This window comes from Colossoma macropomum, unplaced genomic scaffold (assembly GCF_904425465.1).
Source record: "Colossoma macropomum unplaced genomic scaffold, Colossoma_macropomum, whole genome shotgun sequence".
NCBI classification, from domain to species: domain Eukaryota; kingdom Metazoa; phylum Chordata; class Actinopteri; order Characiformes; family Serrasalmidae; genus Colossoma; species Colossoma macropomum.
In genome coordinates this window covers 43,235,817-43,247,621 of record NW_023494805.1, presented here as the reverse complement: position 1 = coordinate 43,247,621, position 11,805 = coordinate 43,235,817, and the positions used below count along the sequence as shown (strand labels likewise).

Below are 11,805 nucleotides of genomic sequence, written 5' to 3'. Positions count from 1 at the left end.
ACGACAGATGACTCTAGTTTCCTGCTTACCAAAAACGCAGATGATCAGCCAAGACATGTTTTCGTCCTTTGGTTTCAGCATTGCAGCTATGAGGCTGATAAACAGCGCTGTACAAAAGTATGGTTTCATTTATTTCTGGTCAAAACAGACGCTAAAGGGCTGATATCACACAAAAACTATTTTTAATATGCAAATATGTAGCCTGTTTTACATTCACTGTTACTCTGATGTCACAAGGACCAACTCATTGACATCTATCCAGGCGGTTTAGCCCCGCCTACTCATATTGAAGTTCTATTGAGTGTTGCAGCTATGAATGCTTTTTTTTAATAAAGACAGCCAATCAGAACAGAGCTCATTTACATATATCCATCTTATAGACATGAAAACAGCCTGTTTTATTTAAGGTTCCACACCAAACCAATCTGAGTGACTCTGTTTACACCTCAAACACTCAATTAAGCAGAAATTTGGAAAATTTGGTGAAATTCTCCTTTGAAGGGAAAAAAGGCCATAGAAGGCTCCAGCTCCACGTGGCCTGAGGTGAGTGTGTGATAATTTAGGCGTGCAGTTGGCAACATGCTAATTGGTGGGGTTTAAGTTTCCATTACTTGTTAGCGGTGAGGGAGGGGGGGGGGTTATCGTTGCACAGCTGCCTAGGACCCCCATTAAAATATAAATTAGATATACTGTACATACTGGCGCTAAATAACCTATCCCAAAATATAAAGATATTTTAGAAATAGCTGTAATTTGTGATTATTACTATTAAAAGTAGAAATATCTGCCAGTACAGTGAGATAATTTCACTTTACATTACTAAAACAAGGAAAAAGGGTCTGGAAATAAGCTTCTATCATGGAAAAACACATTTTCTTTTTTAAAATAAGAGACTAATACTGTGTGTAAACTAAACTGCAGAAACATCCTGTTTTGAATTCATTGTTTTTGTGATGTCACAAAAAAAAACAAAAACATTTATGTACATCCGCCAATTCAGCCTAGAGCAGTTTCACACTGACGTTGCAAGGAGTGTTTTTAGAATGAAAGATGCTTTTTGAATGAAACACAATACAGGGAAGCCAATCAGAGCAGAGCTCATTTACATGTGTGAGTCCTAAAGTCACAGTTACAAAAACAGTTTAACTCTAAGGGTTAAAGAGAGGCTGGAAAATGATCATCTAAACACGAATGACGACGGTTTTTGGTACCGAAACCCACATCACTGTTATAAGTGGACCTCAGGGGGAATAGATGATAAAAATACAAGGCAAATGTGGACCATGGGCCCTTTAAATGATCTTATAATATTCTTACGACAATCTCAAAATGAGAAATATTAGAGATGTTGACTGGATTTGAGACCATTTCATTTTTTCCAGTGCACCAATCAAGAGCTCAGAGCCTCAACCAATTTAAAGAACGTGCAGCTTCACTCTTAAAGACGGTTCTTCAAGGGTTCTTTAGTAAAGAACACGGCTCTACATAGAACCATGAACACTCACGGAACCCTTTGCATCACGGAAGCCTTCGTCAGATTGATGGAGAATGAGCTGTAGATGGTTCTATACAGAAACGTTCTGAAAAGTATTCTACATCGCACCAGTTAGGGTTCTTTTATTGTTACAGGCTTGACATAGTCACAATAGAAGAACCCTTTTTGGTGCTGTATAGAACCCTTTTCAAAAATAGATATATTCTATATATAACCATGAACACACAAAGAACCCTTTGCATGATTAAAGGGTTCTTTGCATCATGAAAGGCTTCGTCAGATTGATAGAGAATGTGTAGATGGTTGTATACGGAACCTTTTTCAAAAGGCTTCTATATAGCACCCAAAAGGGTTCTTCTACTGTGACAAGCTTGACATTGTAAATATAACAGAACCCTTTTTGGGTGCTGCATAGAACCCTTTTCCGTTTTAGAAACGTCTACAGCACATTCTCCACCAGTCTGAAGAGCCATTTCACAATGCAAAGAACCATTTAAGCATGCAAATGGTTCTACACAGAACCATGAACACTCAAAGAACCCTTTTGCATGATTAAAGGGTTCTTTGCATCATGAAAGAGTTCTTCAGACTGATGGAGAATGAGCTGTAGATGGTTTTATATAGAAACTTTTTGAAAAGAGTTCTATTTGACACATAGGAAATGGTTCTATATGACATATAGAACCTTTGAAAAGGGTTCTATATTCTATATGAAACCAAAAAGGGTTCTTCTAGCATGCAAATGGATATTTAAGTGTTCACGGTTCTACATAGAACCATTTTCTTTACTAAAGAACCTGTGAAGAAGATCGTTTTTAAGAGTCTCGTAGCTCCAGTGCTAAAACACGTCTCGGCTGATCGTCTGTGTTTGGGCTGTTCCTAATGTTTTACTGTTCTGTCTCTTCAAGCTGTGGAAAAGTGAGAGGGGTTCTCTTTCTCTCGGTTTCTGAGCGAATCATTCGTAGGAATGTCACTCACTCATCTGAAACATGCAGGAGCTTTAGTGCTGACTCACCCTCTGACGACACCACCCTCCAAAAAGTTCACCTGGATAAACTTCCCGAAGCGGCTGGAGTTGTTGTTGTAGGCCGTTTTCGCGTTTCCGAAGGCCTGCAGGAGAAGACAACGGAAAATCAGAGCCCACCAGCATCAGTAACGGCCAGAGATACAACTACACACCAGTCTTTAGACCTGCGAGTCCGTGTATTCACAGATAAACACACAGCGAGCCTATATGGACCTTTCTACTGAACACACTGCAAACATACTGTCTTATCACGTGAAATGATCTTAAATCTAGTCGATATAGGAAATATTCCTCATTCTGAGGATGCTGTAAGAATCTTATGAGATCATTTAACTTATTTCTAGACATTTCTATCTTGTTTTAAATGATTCTATTGGGTGAAATGATCTCACTGTATGGGTAGATCATTTTGCTCGAACCAAGCAACACTTTCTGCCAGTATAGTGATAATCTGACCAACCAAAATCACAATTAAATGGTCCTGAAATTGAAGCAATTTTATTACTTTATTATTTTTCAATTTTTATTGGTAGTTGATTTTGCTTGTTTTAGGAAACAGTCTTCAAACTTATCTGCCTTTACAGTGAGATCATTTAATTTAAAGTGATTTAAAACAAGACAAAAAAATCTAGAAATAAGTTAAATAATCTTACAATAACCACAACAATCTCAAAATACATCTTAGATTATAGATTTGATAAAAAAGTCATTTGACAGGATACAATTTTGTTGTAAGGTGAGTTCAAACTGCAGCCCTACAATAAAAAATACATAAATAAACAATAAAGTATTCAGATCTTAGATATTTACAAGCATTATGTTCTGATCTATTTAAGCCCAAAGCATTAAGTGAGACAGTAATAAGCTAAATATTTACAACATCATCATTTATAAAGGTACTTATTATTGGGACGTGCATCTTTATACCTTTTTCAATTTAAGTTGCAAACATTTATTCTTCATGAGTCCCACTTTTTGAAGTCAGTACCGAAACACAAAGAGTTTTAGTATGTGGGCCTTAATTTAGCGACGCCCCCCGCCTTTCAGAGCAGGAAGTGAGGCTGCATCCCTGTCCCTCATGGCCACATGGTGAGCAGTTAGATCCCATTGTTTTGAAGTAAATGTGTCCCAAAGTCTGAAAATCAGTGTGGAACATTAAGAATCACCATATTTTCTGCAGTTCAGCACTTTTTAGTGTTTTAATGTAAAATATGATGATTTTCTGTGTGAACAGCTGGTTTTCAGTTTTTTTGAGCTCAAAATGAGCTAAAATTGTCACTGAAACAGTCACTACTGACACATTTGGTACAGTTTGGGTAGAGTTATGATTATTTTGGAATGTTCAATCATTAGTTTTAATAACATAATCATAATTAAGGTTTAGAGTCACTCAAAGGAAAGGATTTTAGTCTAAAGTCCAAGATGACTCTGACTCTGAATCAGTTCAGTAGAATCATCCATGAATGTGGTGAACTATAAGCTCACTAACATGCCTGCATACAAACTGCAAACTCATTAGACGGGTGTTAAATGGGAGGCATCAAAATCATATTGTGATATGTTGGTTAATATTACTGGTTAATATGATTGGTAATATTTTTATATATTGTGTTGTCCCATTTCTGTCTCTGTGAAGCCTAACAACTTTTAATAAACTACTTAATAAACAGTGTCTCAGTCATCCGGCAGTGAATTCATAACCATTTCCTGTAGGAACTTTCTGTGAGGGAGCTTTTAGAGGTGGACGTCTGGTTCCTATCACCACCACTGTGAACAGTTCTGACTCTAAAGCTACGTTCACATTACAAGCCTCATTGTTCAAATCTGATTTTTTGGTCAAATCCGATCTCTCTGACTCGATGGTTCACGCTCGTTTAGGTAAGTGACTCAAATCTGTCATTAATGTGATGAACCGGCGTCCTGAAATGACCCTCATGAGCTCATCCTACTCAGTAACGTCACATGAACAAATCACGTTCATCATCAGCACAAACTAACGAGCAGAACGAGCTTCGCTGAGAAGATCATTAACTCTGATCAGCTCTCAGCTTCATTATTAGAGCGAGACGAAGGAGAAAAAGGTGAGATGAGCTGCTTTTCCACCGTTTACAGGCTTTAACTTCTGTTTGGCGCTGCTGCCATGGTAACGCTGAATGATGGCGCAGCGCAGTGGAAAAAAAGCACATGAATTCAGATCTGAGCGTTACATTAAGGTCGTATGACCACAAATCGGATACGTATCCGATCTGGGACCACATATGAAGGTGACTCAGGTTGGATTTGAAAAGACCAGATGTGTGTCCACACAACCCTGAAAACATCAGATCTGAGTCACATTAGGGAAAAAAATCTGATTTGTTTCTCTAGAACAGAGCTTTTCACACCAAACCACGAACGACTCTGTTTACATCTTCACTGTTTAATTATGCAGGAATTTTAAGTGAAAAGTTGGTGGAGTTCCCCTTTAACAATGTTAATGTGGTACATCAAGCTCTTTTATTTCCATGATGTGAGCCCTGAACATAAACACAAAATGCAAATTTGACTGTGAATAAAAAAGAGCAAATAATAAAAATAAATAAATTAAATTAACTTCTGGTCTCTGTAGACTTAAATAGTCACTGTCTTATTTACTTTTTTTGGACTCGATGAAGGTGGCCTCAGTAAATGGACATTTGTCTACCAGTGATCAGACCACATGAGACTGATATTAATAGCGGGTGTGAACAGGAACTCATCTCTGACGCTCTGCAGCTACGGGTGCTGTACCTGAGCTAATTTGGTCAACCATGTATGCACTTAACTTCTAACACACAGAAAGTGCTGCAGTTTCTTCTGAGACGGAAAACCGCACTGTGAGAAATGCGCAGCGGAGACAGAGTTCCCCTTCTAAACGCTCCACAATCACCCAGCGTGTTAATAATAACGGTAAATCTAACATCAGGCCTCTCCAGTTCTCCGTCAGTTTGCCAACACGCAGATTAACACCCTTTAACCATCGTCATGGGGTTACTCATCAACCATCGATGATGTCAGATTACATCACCTTATCGCCCAGGCCTTCACCAAACCACTCTCAATGACTTCGTTCGCATCTTAACCGTTTAACCTGATCATTGTGGCCCCATTTGAGCCTGAAATGGTGCACCCAAAGTAAAAGGGGGTGCAGTTCCTACATACCATGTGCTAAAGTCATTATCTTGGTCTCATTTGAAAGGAAACACTCTGGGTATGTACTGTAATGTAATACTGCCTGTCAAATAAAGAAGTAATGTTTGATTTTTGAGAGATTTGAGAGGTTTTGAGAGATTTTTTGCACTTCTGTGTTTCCTCTGTGGGACTGGAGTCGGGCAGGACTGAGCTAGAAGAGGATGTTGGCCTGTGATGGTGTTAGAAGCCTCTTATCCAGAAAGCTGCGGAAAAAATAACCACAACTTTACTGCCAATTCACATATTTTACATGTGTAGCGTCCATTTTTGTGTCCGTAGCGTTTACAGATATATTACACTTGAAAAACATGTTAGGGTTACAATTTATTTATATTTTTAAGTAAGTGATTTTAACAATTACACCTTCTTGAGCCTCAATTTAGCAATATTGGTTTTTAAATGGATCATATATAATTCCAATCACCACAGAAGAGCTCGTCCTCACAGTCGTGTGTAAAGGCTGAGGCCAGATTTTGAGGTAAAAACCAGTTTTTCTGCAATTTTAACTACAATAATCTATAAATGACTATGAAATATATAAATTAAATGACAAAGAAAACAAAAGTCAAATAAATATTATAAAATGTATAATGAAAGTTGTTGTCCCCAGGAGTCGTGTCACTGGTGTTACTGCGTAACAAAAAATCTCTTATTTTGAAATAAAAGTCACACTGATGACATCACTTGACTTCCTTTTACCTGTTTTCTGAGGATCTATAAAGAGAAGCACATGGTGAGTCCACTGTGTCTTTCAGTTATCAGAGATTTTCTCATTTAGCTCATGATTTCATATGAAGCTTTTAGCTGAAGTCACTGGTGTGACCCACTTTATTCTGAGGTCATTGTGAAAAAATAGAATACAAATGGATTAAATTCCATATTTTAGTGGATATTCCATGATTGACGACCTGTGGTTTGATGCTCTGTAGCAGCCATTCTGTAAAATGCATTGTTCATTAAAAATGTCTCTGGTGTTCCTTTATTATGTGGAACACCAATGAGGATCAGTAACACCAGTGACTCCTATGGAGAGATAGAGAAGTGGACGTTTCTGTAGAATGACCCGAATCACACTGATCATATGTGATGTCATATGATTACATTTTTCCACATGTGATAAAACATTTTCCAGCGTATGATAATCTGCTTTTTCCACATATGCTCACATATTTTGTGAAGGAGACGATCATCACTGCTGTGAATAACGGATCATAAAATGGTTTGAGGGAATCGAATCCTGAGATTTAAAGCTTTCTAACGGTGTACTGCATCTCCACAATGCTGGACGATAAAATACAAGTGAACACTTTGACTGAATGTGCTGGTAAAGTGATCTAGAAAAGGTTAAACATGCAGAAATATAGGAACAAAAACACTGGAATTCCCCTTTACATGTTTACACGTCTGTATAATTCAATCACTGAGATTCCAAGTCACTCAGAGTGGTTTGGTGTGAAATGGTTCAGATGTCTTTACAGTGGTGGTGATAGGAACCAGGGGTCGCCATGACTACAACACAGATATAGACATTTTATTTACTATCCAGAACCACCAGTGAACCTACACGAGTCTTCTGAGTCTATATGGAATGTTGATGATGGAAAATAGTGGAAAACCTGAAATAATAAGTTTTCTTTGGGGACTATTTTGCCTCACAGCGTCCTGCATGTATCCCTCCACCATGAATGGAGTTTAAGTTCTCTAAACTATCATAAAACAGTGTCTCAGTCATCAGGCAGTGAATTCATAACCATTTCATGTAGGAACTTTCTGTGAGGGAGCTTTTAGAGGTGGACGTCTGGTTCCTATCACCACCACTGTGAACAGTTCTGACTTTAAGTTTCTCAAGAACGTTTCACACCAAACCACTCCGTTTACATCTTAACCACTTAATTATGCAGAATGTGAATATGAGGAATTCCCCTTTAACATATTAAAGCCTAAGCAGGTTTATTTCGAGGACCACCGTTTCACAGATGTAATTGTTTGTGTCAATATTTATTTATAATATAAACCACCCACAGGTGAACAGAAGGCTCATCATTGTGGGCCACTGATTGAAAGCACGACATTTTCCAAGAAACACAGCTGAACATCAGTAGGAGGCTGACAGACGGATGTGCAGTTTTGAGGAAGATCAAATCCCGTGAGTGAAAATGAAACTGACTGAAATAACTCTGCCCACTCGCGCTGTTATTGGGCCACACGGTACGAGAGTTAGGTGATATTTATATGCTACTAACCCACATCAGTGACTGGTGAGTGGGCTCTCTCTGCTGAGCCTAAAAACAACACGGCACAGCGCAAATCGAGCGACTGCGGTGGGTAATCGAAACCCCACCAAAGCGCATCTGCCACTTGTGGGTTTCTCACAATGCACAACCACTTCTGCCAGAGATGGAAACTCCAGAGCGCTGCCTGCCAAAAGTTTGGGGACATGCTGCTTTATTGGTTTGCAATAACTTAAAACGGAATTTCATAAATTTAATTTCACATTTCTACCTATTTAAATTGTCATTTAATGTGGTCTCATGCGAAATGGTTCATTGTAGAGACATTTACTATGAAGCAGAGGACTAAATATATGTAATTGCAATTTTTCTTGCTATTATTGTGACTTTAAATTGCGATTATTTTCCACAAATTAAGGTTCAGGCTTTTTTTGGCCAAAAATACCTTCTCCGGCTTGAGGCTCGAACCCTGAATGTAGTGAGCCAGACTGCCAGTAAGTTGTGGTTGTGATGTCACAACACATGAAGGCTTGGCTACATCTGATTGATCCAACTCATCTACAGGAAGTTCACAAGTTCAGCGTTACCCACTTAAAATTGAAGACAATGGCTTTGATAATATGGGAACTTTACAAAACTGCACCGCTCAGTATTCGAAAATTGCACTCAATTTGCAATTTCGATATAACATGATTAATATTTCAGCCCTACTATGAAGAGTTTTAAAAAAAATGTATATTTTAAGGCCAAAATCTTCTCAAAACTACTGTCTCAGTCATCAGGCAGTGAATTCATAACCATTTCATGTAGGAACTTCCTGTGAGGGAGCTTTTAGAGGTGGACGTCTGGTTCCTATCACCACCACTGTGAACAGTTCTGACTCGGTAAGTTTCTCTAGAACTGAGTGTTTCACACCAAACCGCTCTGAACCACTCTGATTACATCTCAACCAGTTAATATGCAGAAATTTTGAAAAATCGGTGGAGTTTCCCTTTAAGTAAAGTTCATCATTAGTATTAACTTTCATTCTAGAACACCAGCCAATGAGTTGGAACACTTTTAGCCAGTCCGAGCGCAGGAGGGCGGAGCCTGTCTGAATACAGGTGTGAAATGAAATGGGGTGTGGAGTCATTTCACACCAAACCACTCTGAACAGCTCTGTTTACATCTTAACCGGTTGATATTGCAGGAATTTAGGAATATGAGTGGAATTCCCCTCCATCTCATTAATCAATCAAATCATACGGCTAAAAAAGAATTTTAATTACTTCATTTATTATTACATTCAAATCTAATTTCAGATAAAAGACTCTTACAAGAGACAGAGATTCATCTGAGGTATAACAGCACAACACTTCATGTCTTCAGTCCAACTAGAACACGTTCTGTTTCATATCTACCTGTTGGAGATGAACGGGTTAAAGGACTCTGAGCAGGATGGGGGTAAAAATGCCTGATGGGACATCCCCAGTCAGAGGAATGTGGCCGTGGAAGAGCGGTGACGTTACTCGGCTCCTGTTCTGACAGGCTCCTGAACTCCTCCAGGTTCTAAAGGCATTTCTAATCAGACCACAGAACCCACCTCCACCTCCACCTCGGCAGAAACAGCCTCTTATCAGGCCGATAGAGCACTGGAGCCTTTATGCCCTCAGCTGAGACGGTCTCTGGCCCACAGCCTCACTGATACAGGTGTGTGTGTAAGTTTAGGCACCCCGGTCCCCAAATGTAAATTTTCTACACACTTAAAGATGGTTCTATATAGAACCAGGAACACTCAAAGAACCCTTTGCATGATTAAATGGTTCTTTGCATGGTGAAAGCGTTCTTCAGATCGAAGAGTGTGCTGTAGAACCTTTTCGAAAAGGGTTCTATATAGCACCAAAAAGGGTTCTTCTGTCGTTACAAGCTTGACATCGTAACAATAGAAGAACCCTTCTTGATGCTACATACAACCCTCTACAGCACATTCTCCATCGATCTGAAGAACCACTTCACAGCGCAAAGAACCTTTTAATCATGCAAAGGGTTCTTTGAGTGCTCATTTGCAACATCAGCACTGAATGATCAAACGCCAGCAAACCTGTGTCTCCTCACCTTTAGAGCCTCGCCACCTCCACAGAGACACCATCATCCAGAATGTGTGGTCTGATAACACGGCAAGAGTCAGACCTCAGTTTAAAGATCGGTGAGTCAGGAGGAAATAAACTCCTCCATTCTAGACTCTGACACTCTGTGTCAATCATTCAGACAGTTATTCTGACAGCTGGGGAAAAACTTGAGTGTTTCCTTTCAACTGAGACCAACGTCATGACTGTAGCCCAGAGTTTGTGGGAACAGCACCCCCTTTAGTTTGGGTACACCGTTTCAGGCAAAAACGGGGCCACAGTTAACAGGTTAACATACTAACCAACATTAAACACAACGTTATACACGAAGTCTGGATGTAACTATCAACATCTGGCTACAGTGAAAACCTACTCCAAAACCTTCATCGTTCATTTCTAGAAGCAGCTCAAGGCTGATTTTGATGTCTGTTTTGGATCGTTGTCTGTGTTTACATGCAAAGATTTTTGCCAATCCGACTGAAGTCATTCTGATTCTAGATGAAGACTGAGGTGTTTATTCTTGCTCTACTCAACAACCTGAAGAAAATCTCCGTTTACATGTTCACTACAAGTAATCAGATCCAAAATGACGCATAGAGAACCGCTTAGTGTAGATGTTACCATGACAACCAGCATCACGTGAGTCCAGTCAGAGTGAGATGAGCAGCAGTGAGCAGCGCTTGTGTTTTTAACTGCTTTAAAATGATGTCAGACTCAGGAAAACGTCCTTCACATGTCCTTATTAAAGAAGGCCGAGAGGAAGACGTCGTGTTCTGAGACACATAAGCTGGACGTCCGTCCCACCGTCGTCTTTTAAAGATCAGAGCATAAACTTCGTCTCCTCTGCAGACCAGTTTCTGCTCCGCCATGTTGAACGGTATAAACTTTCACTATGACGCGACGAACATGATCAGAACGGACTTAAACTTTCTGATAGGGAATGTAATCAGATACAGGCGTTTACGCGGATATTATTCTTCTATTTAACGGATTATTTACAGGATCACCCACCTCGTTCAATTGTATTCCGAATGTATCCATGGACGTATTATATTCAGATTGAGCTATTAGTTGGATTATTAACGGATTATCAGGCTGAATGTAAACGTGGCTAATGTCATAGCATCTAACCTCTTTTCAGTTTCAGTTTCTTTACTGACTGTGGGACGTTTGCTTCCAGGATTTCAGGACATTTCCTGTGCCACTAGATGCCACACAACCCCAAAGCATAACAGATCCACCCCATGCTTAACACCTAGCACGGAGTTCCTCTCATCAGATGCTGCTCCTTTTTTCCCCCCAAATATCTCTTTGGCCACAAAGGTTCCAGCTTTCGTTTAATCAGTATGGCTTCTCTATGTGTGGTTTTGTGGGGAAAAAACATGTGATCATATGTGGGGTGGTGGGGGAGGGGGGGTACGTGAGCATATGTGGAAAAAGCAGGTGGTCATATGTTGGAAAATGTTTTATCACGTGAAAATTGTGCAATAACACTTGAAAAAACATGCAACCACGAGTGGAAAAACGTGTGATCATATATGGCGTCACATGTGATCAGCGTGATTCACATTTTTTAGACACTTCATGTGTTAAATATATGAGTTGCCAGTAAAGTTGCAGTTATTTTATCCAATTCTACCTGGATAAGAGGCTTCTAGCACCATCACAGGCCTACATCCTCTTCCAACTCAGTCCTGCCCAACTTAAATCCCACAGAGGAAACAGAAAAATGCAAAA

General features: G+C 39.5%; 1 protein-coding gene across 4 annotated transcripts in view; it reads right to left on the bottom strand.

Moving 5' to 3' along the window:
- Positions 1 to 11,805, bottom strand: part of myo9b (myosin IXb) — a 79,364-nt gene that overhangs the window by 50,254 nt on the left and 17,305 nt on the right. For all 4 annotated transcript variants that reach the window (XM_036596148.1, XM_036596149.1, XM_036596150.1 and 1 more), the window contains exon 3: positions 2,511 to 2,605. In XM_036596148.1, coding sequence (XP_036452041.1) covers positions 2,511 to 2,605 — 95 coding nt within the window. The remainder of the gene's footprint in view (positions 1 to 2,510; positions 2,606 to 11,805) is intronic.